The sequence below is a fragment of the Bombina bombina genome, chromosome 2, assembly GCF_027579735.1.
Source record: "Bombina bombina isolate aBomBom1 chromosome 2, aBomBom1.pri, whole genome shotgun sequence".
NCBI classification, from domain to species: Eukaryota; Metazoa; Chordata; class Amphibia; order Anura; family Bombinatoridae; genus Bombina; species Bombina bombina.
Window position 1 is genome coordinate 606121746 of NC_069500.1, and position 19466 is coordinate 606141211.

Here is a 19466-nt window from a genome sequence, read left to right on the forward strand (position 1 = left end):
TCCTCCTGAGTCCACGATCCCTGAGCCTTCATGGAGTTCCAGACTGCACTCCAACCTAGAAGGCTGGCATCTGTTGTTACAATTGTCCAATCTGGCCTGCGAAAGGTCATACCTTTGGACAGATGGACCCGAGATAGCCACCAGAGAAGAGAATCCCTGGTCTCTTGGTCCAGATTCAGTTGAGGGGACAAATCTGTGTAATCCCCGCTCCACTGACTGAGCATGCATAGTTGCAGCGGTCTGAGATGTAAGCATGCAAACGGCACTATGTCCATTGCCGCTACCATTAAGCCGATTACTTCCATACACTGAACCACCGAAGGGCACGGAATGGAATGCAGAACCCGGCAGGAATTTAGAAGCTTTGATAACCTGGACTCCGTCAGGTGAATTTTCATTTCTACAGAATCTATCAGAGTCCCTAGAAAGGAAACTCTTGTGAGTGGGGATAGAGAACTCTTTTCCTTGTTCACTTTCCACCCATGCGACCACAGAAATGCCAGTACTACGTCCGTATGAGACTTGGCAATTTGGAAGTTTGACGCCTGTATCAGGATGTTGTCTAAATAAGGGGCTACTGCTATGCCCCGCGGCCTTACGACCGCCATAAGTGACCCTAGAACCTTTGTAAAGATTCTTGGGGCTGTAGCTAATCCCAAGGGAAGAGCTACAACTGGTAATGCCTGTCTTAAAAGGCAAACCTGAGAAACCGATTATGATCTTTGTGTATCGGAATGTGAAGATAAGCATCCTTTAGATCCACTGTAGTCATATATTGACCCTCCTGGATCAGTGGTAGGATGGTACGAATAGTTTCCATCTTGAACGACGGAACTTTGAGGAATTTGTTTAAGATCTTTAGATCCAAAATTGGTCTGAAGGTTCCCTCTTTTTTGGGAACCACAAACAGATTTGAGTAAAAACCCTGTCCCTGTTCCTCCTTTGGAACTGGATGGATCACTCCCATAACTAGGAGGACTCGTACACAGTGTAAGAATGCCTCTCTCTTTATCTGGTGTGCAGATAATTGTGAAAGGTGAAATCTCCCTTTTGGGGGGGAAGCTTTGAAGTCCAGAAGATATCCCTGGGATATAATTTCCAACGCCCAGGGATCCTGAACATCTCTTGCCCACGCCTGGGCAAAGAGTGAAAGTCTGCCCCCTACTAGATCCGTTCCCGGATAGGGGGCCGTTCCTTCATGCTGTCTTAGAGGCAGCAGCAGGCTTTTTTACCTGCTTACCTTTTTTCCATGTCAGGTTTGGTCTCCAGACCGTCTTGGATTGAGCAAAAGTTCCCTCTTGTTTATTATTAGAGGAAGTTGATGCCGCACCTGCCTTGAAGTTTTGAAAGGCATGAAAATTAGACTGTTTGGCCCTAGATTTGGACCTGTCCTGAGGAAGGGCATGACCTTTTCCTCCAGTGATATCAGCAATAATCTCCTTCAACCAGGCCCGAATAGGGTCTGCCCCTTGAAGGGAATGTTAAGTAGCTTAGATTTTGAAGTCACGTCAGCTGACCATGATCTAAGCCATAGCGCTCTGCGCGCCTGTATAGCAAAACCAGAATTCTTAGCCGTTAGTTTAGTCAAATGAACAATGGCATCAGAATAAAAGAATTGGCTAGCTTAAGTGCTCTAAGTTTGCCAAGTATGTCATCCAATGGAGTCGCTACCTGTAAAGCCTCTTCCAGAGACTCAAACCAGTACGCCGCAGCAGCAGTGACAGGGGCAATGCATGCAAGGGGCTGTAGGATAAAACCTTGTTGAATAAATATTTTCTTAAGGTAACCTCTAATTTTTTATCCATTGGATCTAAAAAAAAAAAGCACAACTGTCCTCGACAGGGATAGTAGTACGCTTTACTTGAGTAGAAACTGCTCCCTCCACCTTAGGGACTGTCTGCCATAAGTCCCATGTGGTGGCGTCTATTGGAAACATTTTTCTAAAAATAGGAGGGGAAGAGAACGGCACACCTGGTCTATCCCATTCCTTATTAATAATTTCTGTAAACCTTTTAGGTATTTGGAAAAACATCAGTACACACCGGCACTGCAAAGTATTTATCCAGTCTACACAATTTCTCTGGCACTGCAATGGTATCACAGTCATTCAGAGCAGCTAAAACCTCCCTAAGCAACACGCGGAGGTGTTCAAGCTTAAATTTAAAATGTAGAAATATTAGAATCAGGTATCTTTCCTGAGTCATTAACATCACCCACTGACTGAAGCTCTCTTTCCTCAGCTTCTGCATATAGTGAGGCAGTATCAGACATGGTTCTTAAAGCGTCAGTATGCTCTGCATTTTGTCTCACCCCAGAGCTATCTCGCTTACCTCTAAGTTCATGTAGTCTGGCTAATACCGCTGACAGTGTATTATCCATGACTGCCGCCATGTCTTGTAAAGTAAACGCTATGGGCACCCTAGATGTACTTGGCCCCATTTGAGCGTGAGTCCCTTAAGCGGGAGTCAAAGGGTCTGACACGTGGGGAAAGTTAGTCGGCATAACTTCCCCCTTGTCAGATTCCTCTGGTGATACATTTTTTAAAGACAGAAAATGATCTTTATTGCATAAAATGAAATCAGTACATTTGGTACACATTCTAAGAGGGGGTTCCACCATGGCTTTTAAACATAATAAACAAGGAGTTTCTTCTATGTCAGACATGTTTATACAGAATAGCAATGAGACTAGCAAGCTTGGAAAACACTTTAAATCAAGTTAACAAGCAAATATAAAAAACGGTACTGTGCCTTTAAGAGAAACAAATTTTGTCAGAATTTGAAAAACAGTGAAAAAATGCAGTAAATCAAACGAAATTTTTACAGTGTGTATAATAGGCTAACAGAGCATTGCACCCACTTGCAAATGGATGATTAACCCCTTAGTTCAAAAAACGGATAAAAACAACAACGAAATAGACGTTTTTTAACAGTCACAACCAACTGCCACAGCAAGCTGTGGCCCTACCTTCCCCAATAAACAACTTTGGAAAGCCTTTGGGCCCTTTAGAGATGTCCTATAGCATTCAGAGGGCCTTTGAAGGAAGCTGGATGTCACAGTTTGTAATTTTAACTGCACCAACTGTAACTTTTATACTACAACAGTGGAAACTGTTTCTAGTCAAAATTTAAGCCAGCCATGTGGAAAAAACTAGGCCCCAATAAAGTTTTATCACCAAAGCATGTATAAAAACGATTAAACATGCCAGCAAACGTTTTATATTGTAAATATCATAAGGGTATTACCCCTGGGAGTAAGCATGATACCAGTCGTTATTAAATCACTGTATTCAGGCTTAACTTACATTAATCCGGTATCAGCAGCATTTTCTAGTGTTTTCCATCTCTAGAAAGAAAAAAAAACTGCACATACCTGATAGCAGAATAAACTGCACGCCATTCTCTCGCTGAAGTTACCTCATCTGTGTAATCCCCTCAGACATATGTGAGAATAGCAATGGATCTTAGTTACAACCTGCTAAGATCATAGAAACCTCAGGCAGATTCTTCTTCTATTTACTGCCTGAGATAAAATAGCACAACTCCGGTACTATTTTAAAAATAAACTTTTGATTGAAGAAAATAAACTAGCTATATTTAACCACTCTCTCCTACAACGTCCTTGCTTGTTGAGAGTTGCAAGAGAATGACTGGGTATGAGAGTTAGGGGAGGAGCTATATTACAGCTCTGCTGTGGGTGTCCTCTTGCAACTTCCTGTTGGGAATGAGAATATCCCACAAGTAATGGATGATCCTTACAAGAGAAAATGGGGTAAGAGGATAAAATAAAATGGAGGGTGCAAAAAGACCTATGTGAAGTTGGCACCCCATGTTTGTAAAAACTGAATTAAAATATACCATTCGTTTGTGCTGCGTTTGTGCCGATTTGTGCCGCAAAAACCAACGTTTGTGCCGGTTTGGTTTAGGAGATATTGCACATTATTTTTTTATGAAACCCCGCCCACTTTGCACCCCATGTTATGCAATTTTAAAAACAAATATACCATTTGTTTGTGCTGCATTTGTGCTCATTTGTGCTGCAAAAAACGAACGTTTGTGCTGTTTTGGTTTCGGAGATATAGCGCATTATTTTTTATGAAACCCCGCCCACTTTGCACCCCATGTTATTCAATTTTAAAAACAAATATACCATTCATTTGTGCTGTGTTTGTGCTGATTTGTGCTGCAAAAACCAACGTTTGTGCCGGTTTGGTTTAGGAGATATTGCGCATTATTTTTTATGAAACCCCGCCCACTTTGCACCCCATGTTATGCAATTTCAAAAACAAATATACCATTTGTTTGTGCTGCGTTTGTGCTGGTTTGTGCCGCAAAAAACGAACGTTTGTACCGGTTTGGTTTCGGAGATATAGCGCATTATATTTGCTGAAACTCCGCCCACTTTGCACCCCATGTTATGCAATTTTAAAAACAAATATACCATTTGTTTGTGCTGCGTTTGTGCCGCAAAAACGAACGTTTGTGCCGGTTTGGTTTCGGAGATATAGCGCATTATATTTGCTGAAACTCCGCCCACTTTGCACCCCATGTTATGCAATTTTAAAAACAAATATACCATTTGTTTGTGCTGCGTTTGTGCTGATTTGTGCTGCAAAAACAAACGTTTGTGCTGTTTTGGTTTCGGAGATATAGCGTATTATTTTTTATGAAACCCCGCCCACTTTGCACCCCATGTTATTCAATTTTAAAAACAAATATACCATTTGTTTGTGCTGTGTTTGTGCCGCAAAAACTAACGTTTGTGCCGGTTTGGTTTAGGAGATATTGCGCATTATTTTTTATGAAACCCCGCCCATTTTGCACCCCATGTTATGCAAATTTAAAAACAAATATACCATTTGTTTGTGCTGCGTTTGTGCTGATTTGTGCTGCAAAAACGAACGTTTGTGCTGTTTTGGTTTTGGAGATATAGCGCATTATTTTTTATGAAACCCCGGTATTCTCCTAAAACTTTGGGGCTTGGTTAGGAGTCTCAAAATCAGAGCAATGTTAATTAAGAATAAGCAAAAACGATCAGTTTTAAAAAAAAAAAAAAAAACTTTATGGGCTATATAAATAGATCATCTACAAAACATTTATGCAAAGAAAAAATGTGTATAATGTCCCTTTAATCACTGGTGTTCTATATTTCCCTTAACACAACACGACACAAACGTTCGTTTTTGCGGCACAAATCAGCACAAACACAGCACAAACAAACAGTATATTTGTTTTTAAAATTGAATAACATGGGGTTCAAAGTGGGCAGGGTTTCATAAAAAATGATGCGCTATATCTCCGAAACCAAAACAGCACAAACGTTCGTTTTTTGCAGCACAAATGAGCACAAACGCAGCACAAACAAATGGTATATTTGTTTTTAAAATTGCATAACATGGGGTGCAAAGTGGGCGGAGTTTCAGCAAATATAATGCGCTATATCTCCGAAACCAAACCGGCACAAACGTTCGTTTTTTGCGGCACAAACCAGCACAAAAAAATGGTATATTTGTTTTTAAAATTGAATAACATGGGGTGCAAAGTGGGTGGAGTTTCAGCAAATATAATGTGCAATATCTCCTAAACCAAACTGGCACAAACGTTAGTTTTTGCGGCACAAATCAGCACAAACGAATGGTATATTTGTTTTTGTTTTTGAATAACATGGGGTGCAAAGTGGGTGGAGTTTCAGAAAATATAATGTGCAATATCTCCTAAACCAAACTGGCACAAACGTTAGTTTTTGCGGCACAAATCAGCACAAACGCAGCACAAACGAATGGTATATTTGTTTTTAAAATTACATAACATGGGGTGCAAAGTGGGCGGGGTTTCATAAAAAAATAATGCGCTATATCTCCGAAACCAAAACAGCACAAACGTTCGTTTTGCAGCACAAATCAGCACAAACGCAGCACAAACAAATGGTATATTTGTTTTTAAAATTGCATAACATGGGGTGCAAAGTGGGCGGAGTTTCAGCAAATATAATGCGCTATATCTCCGAAACCAAACCGGCACAAACGTTCGTTTTTGCGGCACAAACCAGCACAAACGCAGCACAAACAAATGGTATATTTGTTTTTAAAATTGCATAACATGGGGTGCAAAGTGGGCGGGGTTTCATAAATAAATAATGTGCAATATCTCCTAAACCAAACCGGCACAAACGTTGGTTTTTGCGGCACAAATCAGCACAAACGCAGCACAAACGAATGGTATATTTTAATTCAGTTTTTACAAACATGGGGTGCCAACTTCACATAGGTTGCAAAAAGAGGTGTGAATGGAGAAGGATTAGTATAGTTTCAAAAGATGAGCAATGGACTGGTTAACCTTTTATTAATGTGTTCCTGGAAGTTTACTGACTTTTAAATTGCAGTTTTTTCCCCCCTCATTTAAAACAGTAAAAAAAATTAATATGTGGGTGTAAATTCTATTCATAGTGTCCTTTCACACAAAATAAATATACTACAGGTTCAAACTACTGTACATTTCCCGCAAAATGCCGGAAGCTTTATTTTAACATTTAGAATTCCTTTTTTATAGACACATTTGGTAAACTATATACAAACAATGAAAAATACAATAAAATAGTCATAAATAAAATATAAAGCAACTCAGGAAAACATTTAAAGAGACAGAACACAACTCATTACTTTTTATATTAATTCTAAAATGCTGTCTCGTAATAAATAGGCCAATAGCTCAGCTGCCATTCAAGGCTTACAGTTTAACCTATCAGAGTTGAAAATACATTAATAAAAAAAATGGTACCACTAAAAATATAACTATTTCAGCAGCAATTTTGAAGATCAAGTGCTAGGAATTTGTGATTAAATACTAAGAATTCTAGATTGGATAGCTACAGGACAATGTAGTACAAATGCTGTATAAAAAGACGTATCTATTTACAGTATTTTTTAAACATTTGCCTATGCTTTGTTTTTGTTTTTTAATTTTCTGATGAAGAGCTAACATAATTATGTTTCTGAGACGGATATGGCGTGCCTCTGCGTCATTAGGACAGGGTTTCAATTCTAGACCTCAAGGTTACCCTAACAGGCCAGATGTTCAGGATTATCTTGGATGATAGCAGGTTAATAACAATGGTTAAAGATCAACTGATTATTCCTGGCCTGTCAGTGTACCCGGAGGACTGCAGTTAGTTAGCTGTATTAGGGGGTACTGATATTTTTGACGTTTCTATATGCTAACAATAGGTGGCCTTTAATCCATACAAAACAGGGACTAGCCAATGACCTCCATTCATTTGCAGTTAGTATTAATTTTCCATGAGCTTCTTTTGCTGAACTTTTAACCTTTTATTGAGCAGCTGTACAAAAGTTAAAAAAAGGAGGAGATTCACTAAAGTATCCCATAAAGTAAAATCTGACTTTACTAAATTGACAGTCAACATTAAACTTTTATGATTCACATATCATATCATAGCCTGCAATTTTAAAGTACCTTCCAACATACCTCTATTATTAAATCTGTTGCGTTCTCTTGGTATCTTTTAATGAAAAGTAAACATAGGTAGGCTAAAAAAAATGTGCATGTGTCTTTTATCCCTTTATAGCAGCAGAATGTGCAACAATGTATAGCATTGCTACAAATATTTTAGCAAAGACTGCTGCCATAGAGTGCTTAAGACGTGCACACTCCTGAGCTCCTATGAAGTTTACTCTTCAACAAAGGACATCTAGAAAAAGAAGAACATTTTATAAATGTAAAGGGGAACTTTATCTTTTTTTTTTAATTTTTTTATAAAAGTTTCATTTTGACTTTACTGCCACTTTAAAAATTATGACATCAAATTTGTTATGTGGAGTGCCAGCTCGTGTAGTAATGAGCAAAACATTTGTTTACCAGTAGAGGTGGCATTTTATAATTAATTTAGGGCATCACAAATGCATTGTTTTTTTTATTATTTAGTCATTCTCTAAGGACCATAAAGGTTAGTCCTGCTAACAACAACTTTATACGATTTGAATGTATGGGAATTAAGTAGATTCTCAATATAGACATGACTGTTATGAAAAAATAGTTCTAGGATTGGCGAGATCAGTATGTTCCTGATTCTGTTAAGAATGATATAAAAGTCCTGCAAGTCAAAGAAAAAAAATCCAATTTGTCCATTCACATATTTCCTTATACTGTTCTTGGGCCCCAATTCAATTGTAAAGCTTCCAATTGGCAGATCATTGTAAAGTGCTAAATATGTGTAGATTTTTTGCTTCACAGGTGTAAGTAACTGCATGGATGCTAATATTTTACATTACTCTGGAGGAGGCATTCAATAGTTAAAATGCATTATTAGGTCAATAATTTGTTAAACAAGCAACATAAATAAAAGCCCTCTCATTTCCTGTGGTTCATACATTAGTGTCCGTGGCTTGCTGAAGCAACATGCAGGTGGAGGAGAGACTACATGACCTCTCCTGCAAGGAAAAGGTCTCATTAATCCTGGGATAGTCTACAGCACCATTCATGACAACAATTTTTATTCGCCCTTTTTTGGGGGGGCTACAACATTGCCAAAGGCACAATTTCTGACCCAGCTTCTGGAACTTGTGTCGAAAGCTTCTGTTGATCCAGAAGTAGACAAAGCAGTTTAGGAAACCATTGCCACTGGGAAGCCACAGTGCTGCAAACTCCACCCACTCTGGTACACGCTCCTGAGTGATAGCTGATGGAAAACAAACATAAACACGTTATTTTTTTTATTTTAAGTAAAAAATTTCCCCCCATCATGGCCATATTATCAGTTGTATAGTAAAAAATAAATCCCATATTCAACACATTTCTACTGCTGAAAGTTATCCAAACCTCCCTAAAGGGACAGTCTACCATAGAATTGTTATCATTTTAAAAGATAGATAATCCCTTTATTACCCATTCCCCAGTTTTGCGTAACCAACACAGTTATATTAATATACTTTTTACCTCTGTGATTACCTTGTATCTAGGAACCTTCTTCCAGCCCCCTGATCACATGACTGTGACTGTTTATTATTTATTGCCTTAAATTTAGCATTGTGTTGTGCTAGATTTTAAATAACCCCCTGTGCCTGAACACAGTGTTATCTATATGGCCCACATGTACTTTCTGCCTCTGTGTTGAAAAGAGATTTAAAAAGCATGTGATAAGAGGCAGCCCTCAAAGGCTTAGAAATTAGTATATGAGCCTACCTATGTTTAGTTTAAACTAAGAATACCAAGAGGAAAAAAGCAAATTTGATGATAAAAGTAAATTGGAAAGTTGATTAAAATTAAAAGTCCTATCTGAATAATGAAAGTTTAATTTATACTAGACTGCCCCTTAAGTTACCAATCATCAAATTAGGCCACTTTGACATTAATGCCAAGCAGTAACTCTTTTTTTTGAGGATGGAAGGCTATTTGGCTCTTCGGGAGGTAGCACTACTTGTAAGGCTCTGGTTGGTCAGTTATATGTACGGTGGAATGAAGAGCTAGTCTTGTAGTATAAAACACAATTATACTAAACCATTTACAAACACTGAGTTCCCTACTGTGATGGTTCCTTAGCTTTGGCACAGTTGCTTAAAGGTTTAATAGGTAAAAATATGAAAAAGTAAAAATGTGAGGGCACTAATAAAGGATTGTTTTTTTTTTTATATATAAAATATACACACCAATTTATAAAATCCTACAAAATGGTACAGCAAACCCCCACAAACTGATATGTTTCATTGGGACATCACCAGTCCCAAACCTTCTCACATAGTGGCTATGTATGATCCCATAACTGTTTGTGTTTAAGATTCAGAACCAGTACCTAAAAATATAAACATTTCAAAACAAGAATGTTATTAAAATGTTCATCAGAAGTTGTCAAATGCATTGTTATGCGCATACGCACTCATTTAAAGGCACAGGTACGCACGTAGGCACATTGGTGTTTAGAATGAAATTGAGTTTATTTTTATCTGACTTCAGTATGTATCATGCAAAATCAGATTTCATTTGTATAAGTACTTTTGGGATTTAGCTTGTGCTTACACTCAGGAAAATGTTTGCATTTTTTTGTTTAGGCTTTTTGATTCGTCCCCATGATTAGCATCTTTTCCAAAACCAGTTTCAATCCTACCACAATATCTTTTCATTGCTTTTGGCCCTAAACCTGCCCAACACGTGCAAGTTTTGTTTTGTGATCTTAAGCTTTTCACATAGTACATTTTAGATGTGCACAGCACATTATTATTATCAGTACATTTTACAAGTTAGAGGGAAAAAATAGGCTTGACTGTATCTGCTATGCGCATTACCCTTTGCAGTATGACTCTGACAGAGGCTACACATGAGCAGTTCTCAAGAAACGTCAGTAAAAGGTATAAATGGAGACTCTCAATGATATTTTAATTAGGATGAAGAAAACCATCTAGCACACTTTACCCATGTCTTGTGCACAGCTCGTCAACCCCCTAAATGATTATTCCTGTTATAGCCCTTTTGTCAATGCTTTTTCTTATAACTTATTGAACCCTCATGATATTTAAAACATTATCCTTTTCTAATAGACATAACATGTATAGCTTTTTTGGTTTGTTCTTTGCTAATAATCCAATGAGCATGTTGTAAATAGACGTGCACAGAGAAAACATTTGCTTAATTTTCATTAGTTAACCCCTTAAGGACAAGGCCATTTTTCAATTTCTTTCCCTTAAGGACCAGGGCTATCTTTACATTTCTGCGGTGTTTGTATTTAGCTATAATTTTCCTCTTACTCATTTACTGTACCCACACATATTATATGCCGTTTTTCTCGCCATTAAATGGACTTTCTAAAGATACCATTATTTTCATCATATCTTATAATTTACTATAAAAAAAAAAAAAAAAGATAAAATATGATGAAAAAAATGGAAAAAAACACACTTTTTCTAACTTTGACCCCCAAAATCTGTTACACATCTACAACCACCAAAAAACACCCGTGCTAAATAGTTTCTAAATTTTGTCCTGAGTTTAGAAATACCCAATGTTAACATGTTCTTTGCTTTTTTTGCAAGTTATAGGGCAATAAATACAAGTAGCACTTTTCTATTTCCAAGCCACTTTTGTTTCAAAATTAGTGCTAGTTACATTGGAACACTAATATCTTTCAGGAATCCCTGAATATCCCTTGACATGTATATATTTTTTTAGAAGACATCCCAAAGTTTTGATCTAGGCCCATTTTGGTATATTTCATGCCACCATTTCACCGCCAAATGAGATAAAATCAAAATTGTTCACTTTTTCACAAACTTTAGGTTTCTCACTGAAATTATTTGCAAACAACTTGTGCAATTATGGCATAAATGGTTATAAAATTGAGAATATGATAGTGAAAGACAGCACTTATTTTCCTTCTGCGGCACAGGAGGAGACATGATTAAGAACCTAGTATAGGTTTGAAACGTTGTTTGACATGATGGACCCTGTAAGAAATGAATAAAGGTCTATTTTAAAGTTTAACTGATGGCTGGATAAATACTTTCTTTTGGATAAATGGTTATAAACACTTCTCTGGGATCCCCTTTGTTCAGAAATAGACATATATGGCTTTGGCATTGCTTTTTGGTAATTAGAAGGCCGCTAAATGCCACTGCGCACCACACATGTATTATGCCCAGCAGTGAAGGGGTTAATTAGTGAGCATGTAGGGAGCTTCTAGAGTTAATTTTAGCTTTAGTGTAGTGTAGTAGACAACCCCAAGTATTGATATCGGCCCATCTTGGTATATGTCATGCCACCATTTCACCGCCAAATGCGATCAAATGAAAAAAAAAACGTTCACTTTTTAACAATTTTAGGTTTCTCACTGAAATTATTTACAAACAGCTTGTGCAATTATGGCACAAATGGTTGCAAAAGCTTCTCTGTGATCGCCTTTGTTCAGAAATAGCAGACATATATGGCTTTGGCGTTGCTTCTTGGTAATTAGAAGGCCGCTAAATGCAGCTGCGTACAACACGTGTATTATGCCCAGCAGTGAAGGGGTTAATAAGGGAGCTTGTAGGGAGCTTGCAGGGTTAATTTTAGCTGTAATGTAGAGATCAGCCTCCCACCTGACATATCACACCCCCTGATCCCTCCCAAACAGCTCTCTTCCCTCCCCCCACCCCACAATTGTCCCTGCCATCTTAAGTACTGGCAGAAAGTCTGCCAGTACTAAAATTAAAGGTATTTTTAAAAATATATATATTTTTAGCATATTTACATATGCTGATGTTTAAGATCCCCCCTTAGCCCCCAACCTCCATGATCCCCCCAAAACAGCTCTCTCTCCGTCCCCCTCTACCTTATAGGTGGCCATCTTGGGTACTGGCAGCTGTCTGCCAATACCCAGTTTACAAAAAAAAAAGCTTTTTAAAAAAAAAAAAAAAAATATTACCCCACTCTCTTACTTTTTTTTTTTACATTTTCTGTAGTGTAGCCGTTCCCACCTGTGCATGCGCCCGTCCCTGCCTGCCTCCATGCACATGCGCGCATGTCTCCATGCGCGCCCCCAGGATCGCTTCCAGCCGCTTTAAACCCCAATGTCGTACAGGGTACGTCGCTGGTCTTTAAAGACCAGGTTGTGTGCGACGTACCCCGTACGACATGAGTCGTTAAGGGGTTAAATAATGTAGTTTCGGCAAATTAGTTATGTTATTTCGTTATTCACATTCATTATTCTAAACTTTAGAATAGAATAATAAATGTGAATAAAGAATGGATCCGAAAAACGATTTAACTTAATGGGACATGAAACCCAAAAATGTTCTTTCATGATTCAGATAGAGAATACAAATTTAAACAACTTTCCAATTAACTTCTATTATTTAATTTGCTCCTTCCATTGTTATCCTTTGCTGAAAGGTTTATCTAGGCAAGTTCATGAGCAGCAGAGAATCTAGGTCCTAGCTGTTGATTGGTGGCTGCATATAAATCTCGGTTGTGATTAGCTTACTCATGAGTTCACAATTAGAAACCATCAGTGCATTGCTGCTCCTTCAACAAATGATACCAAGAGAATGAAACATATTAGATTATAGAAGTAAATTACAAAGTTGTTTAAAATTGTATTCTCTATCTGAATCATGAAAGAAGAAAATTGTGTTTCATGTACCTTTAACATAAGGCATATGCCGAAACGAAATTATCTAAACCGTCATCCCCCACATCGCCAACAATTAATAAATATATTAACCACTAAACTGCTGTCCCCCCACATCGACAACACTAACTAAACCGATTAACCCCTAAACCGCTACTCCCCCCACATCACACTACCTAAATTAAACTATTAACCAATAACACCCCCCTAACACCCCCCTAACTTTAGAGGTTAAGTTTATTTAGTGTTGTGATGTGGGAGGATGGCGGTTTAGACAAGAATGAAGAATATAAAGAATGGATCCTAAAATTCGGAAAATGATTTTTTCGTTTTTGTGATTTTAAATTATGGTGCTGATTCAGAAATTCGGATTCATCCAAATCTCCAAATCAGCCAAAATTTGTCGGAAAACAAAATTCGGCCAAAACTAATTGTACATGTCCAGTTGTAAATACTTAAAACTGCTGCAGTTGGTTTTACAGTACTGGACATATATCCATCTTATGGAATATTCAAACTATATATATTTTATATTTTTCTACCAACAGAAAATTGTTTGTCACTTTTCTTAGTCTAAAATGTAACAAAAAATTAAAGGACCAGTCAACACATTAGATTTGCATAATCAACAAATGCAAGATAACAAGACAATGCAATAGCACTTAGTCTGAACTTCAAATGAGTAGTAGATTTTTTATAACAAATTTTAAAGTTATGTATATTTCCACTCCCCTTGTACCATGTGATAGCAATCAGCCAATCACAAATGCATATACGTATAGTCTGTGAATTCTTGCACATGCTCAGTAGAATCTGGTGACTCAAAAATTGTAAATATAAAAGACTGTGCACATTTTTTTTAATGGAAGTAAATTGGAAAGTTGTTTACAATTACATGCTGTATCTGAATCATGAAAATGTAATTTAACCTGAGTGTCCCTTTAACAAATTTGCTTCCTTTTCCCAAATACAATTTGTTGCATTTAACTTCCCTGCGCTATGCACCCAGCTCATCCTTTACTAAACCAAATTCAAGCTTTTTATTATATTGCTTGCAAATCTGGAGTCTGATGTTAGGTGAGAGGCTGTGGAAAGAGAAAGGAGGGTAAACATGGGAGGAGAGGTTTGAGACACAGCAGAGGGGGAGAAAAAGTTTGGAAACAAAAATTGGAGAAAAAAAAGATTGGAATATTACAATGAGATTTAAAAATAATTCCATGCTAGCCCAACAGAAATAAGAAATAATTGCACTCAGTATCTTGATTGGAGAGAGGCCAGTCAGGTGAATTACCTTAAATCAATATAGCACTTTCTTTCAAGGTAGAATTTTTTTTTAGAAATTAAAGGGATAGTCAAGTAAAAAAAAACAAAAAAACTTTGATGTTCCAAATAGGGCATGCAATTATAAACAACTTTCCAATGTACTTTTATCGCTAATTTTGCGTTGTTCTCTTGGTCTTCTTAGTTGAAAGCTATACTTAAGAAGGCTCATATGATAATTTCTAAGCCCATGAAGGATGCCTCTTGTCACATGCTTTTTTATTTGCTTTTCACAACAGGGGACAGCTAGTTCATGTAGGCCATAAAGATAACATAGTGATCACGCCCGTGACTTGTGGCAGACACTGCACTTATTGGCTAAAATGAAAGTCAATAGATAATAAATAAAATGTCATGTGATCAGGGGGATGTCAGATATAAGTCAATCACAAAGGTAAAAAGTGTATTATAACTGTTGGTTATGCAAAACTGTAGAACGGGTAATAAAGGGATTATCTATCTTTTAATAAAAATTCTGGTGTTTACTGTCCCTTTAATTAACAAATAAGCAATTTTGATGAATTGCAGTTCTTGACAGAACACCGGCATCGTTAGTCCCACACCGTCCACCACTAGTGACATCACACATCAAAACACTGACAACTAAATCGATAAGACATAGTTAAAATAACAGCTGATACCATAAAAGCATCACTAGTTTTATTTAGCATAAATGGGGTAATGTATAACATGTATATTCACATATGGATTATAACCAATTTACAATGCTATTTTAGGGGTGTTATAGTCCCCCCCTATATGAGCGGCACAATCTGTACCAACTTATACAATCTGTACCCAAATATATAAACATTCTAATGAATAATAAGGTTCCATAGATCAATTTAGGAACACTTATCAATGTAAAGACAATAGAGTCATTCCCATATAACCAGATTATTATGGCTTTGAGATTGCATGACCGCATTAACAAAACATATATACAAAAATTTAAAATTATGAACTTAGGTGAATCACAAAAAGTAAAAGCTAAATACTATATGTATCACACAGACATCATGTAAACTGCTAAATTCCTACATTAATAACAGACAAAATGTGTCCCTTCATTGCCTCATGAAGTATTGGTAGAAACCCGTGGGTACCCACTAGAGCGAACATTAATGTGGATCTTCATAGGGTTTTCTGTCAGGGTGTACATCAAACGATATCCAACACAGTATCTTTGCTTTAATAAAAAGGTCCAAAATCCAAGAAGGTATTGAGCCCCCTTGGTACCAACGTATCCATCATATGTATCCATTTAGTCTCAAGTTGGAGGAGCTTCTTTGCTCTGTTACCCCCTAGCCAGAGGGGGTACATGATCATTTATCATTGATCGTAGACTGGAAAAACTATGATTACACTTGATAAAGTGTTGCACCACTGGCTGTTCCGAATCCCCTTTATCCAGTGCCTCCTTAAATGGCACAGCGATGGTGGGCCATCCTAACCAAAGAACCATTGGTCATTCTAAACCAAAGAGCATGGACAGATGAGCATGTAAATAACATGTGTGCTTGTACATAGCAGCCTGTGATGAATTATGTACCGCTGTAACATTTTAATTAGTATAAAAATGATATCCTTATTGTTACAGAGAGGTAAGTGTGTCCTTCTGACAATTTTAACATTAAGCATGATGTAATGCTGAGGTGGTCAGTTACGCATGCTAAGGGCTGAGATTATATATGAATAGAAAGAATTGATGAGAGTTGCAAAAGCTTACAATAGTTCAGATCATCTTATTTGGAACATGGCCAAAAGTATATTGTCAGTGATCTTAAAGGGTATTTAAAAGGCATAAGAGATAACCGTAGTCAGAGTGCCTCTCCAGAAGGGATACATCAGGTTACACTCCATAACTTACGGCCTCCCACAATTCAAGCAAATGGAGCAATATCATTTTATTTACTATTTCTCTGTTAAATTGTTTCTCTGTGTTTTAACTTTGTAAAGACTAAAAAAATAACTTGCTCCAGAGATGAAACAAGATATTTAGAACCTTTAGTGCTGCATAAAATGCTGCTAAAATTGGTGACTAAAAAATTGAATAAGGTATAAGTGAAGTATAAAGTGAAGGACTTTTGGTCTCAAGGATAATAAATAAGCAAATATTAAAAATGAACAAATATTAAAATGAATTAATTATAAACTATAAACAAAAACAAAAAATGCTGATCAGCAACTTGAATCACAAACAAAAGAATATATGCTTAAAATCAAATACTAAAACAAAAAAATAAATAAAAATACAAATTCATACAACAAAATAAGAATTCATTCAAAACAATTTATAGGCCCTCAAAGGTTAATATTGTTGTTTGAGTCCAGAACGGAAGTTTTTACGAAATCCCCTTCAACAGCTGAATTCTTGAACGCCAAATTGTAGCTGTAAAGGAGCTGGAATGAAAATGGATCCAAATAAAAAAACAAGCAGAGAATCAAAATTAAGGTGTTCAATTTTACTTACACCGTATTTTGGTCTCTGCAGTAGTGGTGAATCCCCTTCGAGAGCTGTGGTGGAACCGGATACTTCTTAAGTACAGATGCCGGTATCAGATGAACCACTCCGCTCAGGATTCTGAACAGCACAGAAGCCGGTCTGTGTCGGCTGTGTCACGTAACGTCTAGTGGGCGGAGCAACGCGTTTCAGCCCGTTCAGGGCCTTTGTCAAGCTCCAGATGGAAGTACAACAGGGTCTTTTAAACCCACATCCTATATGCCGATTGGTTAAATGCCACAGATGGGAGTGCCTTACAAATGCAAATATAATGTTATGAATATTATCCTTATTATTATTTTTATTATTATTATTTCAGTAGTGTACCTGCAAAGTGTATTATGTGTTTAGACACAATAAATATTATGGAACCTCTATATCATTCTGATAATGTAACTCAATATTTATATAATAGCGGTTACCAACTTTGCAGGGGCAATGTGTGCAATTTAACCCCTTAATGACAGAGGACGTACCAGGTACGTCATAGGAAAAACTCCCCTTAGTGACAAATGACGTACCTGGTACGTCCTCTGCCTTTTGAAGTGCTGCGAGCGATCATGATCGCTTCCAGCTGCTTACAAGGGATTGTAGTGATGTCTCAATAGTGAGACATCACTGCAATCCCCTATATTACCCACTGATGCAGAAAGGGCCACTCTGTGGCCCTCTCTGCATCGGCCATTGATGGCTAAACATGTGTTCACGTTGGTGGGTGGGAGCAGCTTCCATCGGCATGTTATACTGTTTGCTGTCTCTTACCGATCTTACATTGTCGGCGGGTGCGGGCGGGGTGGCGTGTGCGCGTGCGTGCACGCCAAATGTGCATTTAAAAAAAAATAAAAAACAATACAGATGAATGCTGATCTCTATAGTTTAGTAAGGGATCTGGGAGGGGGAGGGATGTAGATTGTTGAGGGGGGCCAGCTACACTACAGAAAACAAATGCTTTATATAAAAAAGTTAAAAAAAAAAAAAACTAATTTGGGGGGCAAATTGGGTACTGGCAGACAGCTGCCAGTACCCAAGATGGAGGCAAATATGTAGAGGGGGTCCAGGGGAGTGTTAGAGAAATGTATGGGGGGATCAGGGAGGTTGTGGGGTAAGGGGGGATCCATCACTGCAGACAGTATAAAAAAAAAAAAAAAAAAAAAGCTTTATTTCAGTACTGGCAGACTTTCTGCCAGTACTTAAGATGGCGGTGACAATTGTGAGGTGGGGGAGGGAAGAGAGCTGTTTGAGGGGGTCAGGGGGGATCATCGGGTGGGATGTGTCAGGTGGGAGGCTGATCTCTACACTCAAGCTAAAAATTAACCCTACAAGCTACCTAATTAACCCCTAACTGCTGGGCATATTACAAGTGTGGTGCGCAGCAGCATTTAACAGCCTTATTATTACCAAAAAGCAACGCCAAAGCCATATATGTCTGCTATTTCTGAACAAAGGGGATCCTAGAGAAGTATTTACAACCATTTGTGCCATAATTGCACAAGCTGTTTGTAAATAATTTCAGTGAGAAACCTAAAATTGTGATAAATTTAACAGTCTTTTTTTTATTTGATCGTATTTGGCGGTGAAATGGTGGCATGAAATATACCAAAATGGGCCTAGATCAATAATTTGGGTTGTCTACTACACTACACTAAAGCCAAAATTAAAGCTAAAAGCTCCCTACAAGCTCCCTAATTAACCCCTTCACTGCTGGACATAATGCACACGTGGTGTGCAGTGGCATTTAGCGGCTTTCTAATTACCAAAAAACAACGCCAAAGCCATATATGTCTGCTATTTCTGAACAGAGGGGATCCAAGAAAGGTATTTACAACCATTTATGCCATAATTGCATAAGTTGTTTGTAAATAAATTCAGCGAGAAACCTAAAGTTTGTGAAAAAATTTGGGAAAAAGTAAACAATTTATTTTATTTGATCGCATTTGGCGGTGAAATGGTGGCATGAAATATACCAAAATGGGCCTAGATCAATACTTTGGGATGTCTTCTAAATAAAAATATATATACATGTCAAGGGATATTCAGGGTTTCCTGAAAGATATCAGTGTTCCAATGTAACTATCGCTAATTTTGAAAAAAAAAGTGGTTTGGAAATAACAAAGTGCTACTTGTATTTATTGCCCTATAACTTGCAAAAAAAGCAAAGAACATGTAAACATTGGGTATTTCTAAACTCAGGACAAAATTTAGAAACTATTTATCATGGGTGTTTTTTGGTGGTTGTAGATGTGTAACAGATTTTGGGGGTCAAAGTTAGAAAAAGTGTGTTTTTTTTTCAATTTTTTCCTCATATTTTATATATTTTTTTATAGTAAATTATAAGATATGATGAACATAATGGTATCTTTAGAAAGTCCATTTAATGGCGAGAAAAACGGTACAGTAAATGAGTAAGAGGAAAATTACAGCTAAACACAAACACAGCAGAAATGTAAAAATAGCCATTGTCATTAATTGAAAAATGGTCCGGTCATTAAGGGGTTAATAACACTCTGAAATATATCATTTGCAAAGGATAATATAT

General features: G+C 37.4%; 1 protein-coding gene across 1 annotated transcript in view; it reads right to left on the reverse strand.

The window, feature by feature from the left end:
• Window positions 1–6484: 6484 nt before the first annotated feature.
• Window positions 6485–19466, reverse strand: part of LOC128647922 (D(4) dopamine receptor) — a 96105-nt gene continuing 83123 nt past the window's right edge. Inside the window, exon 3 of the mRNA XM_053700606.1 lies at window positions 6485–8691. Coding sequence (XP_053556581.1) covers window positions 8378–8691 — 314 coding nt within the window. The 3' untranslated portion in view covers window positions 6485–8377. The remainder of the gene's footprint in view (window positions 8692–19466) is intronic.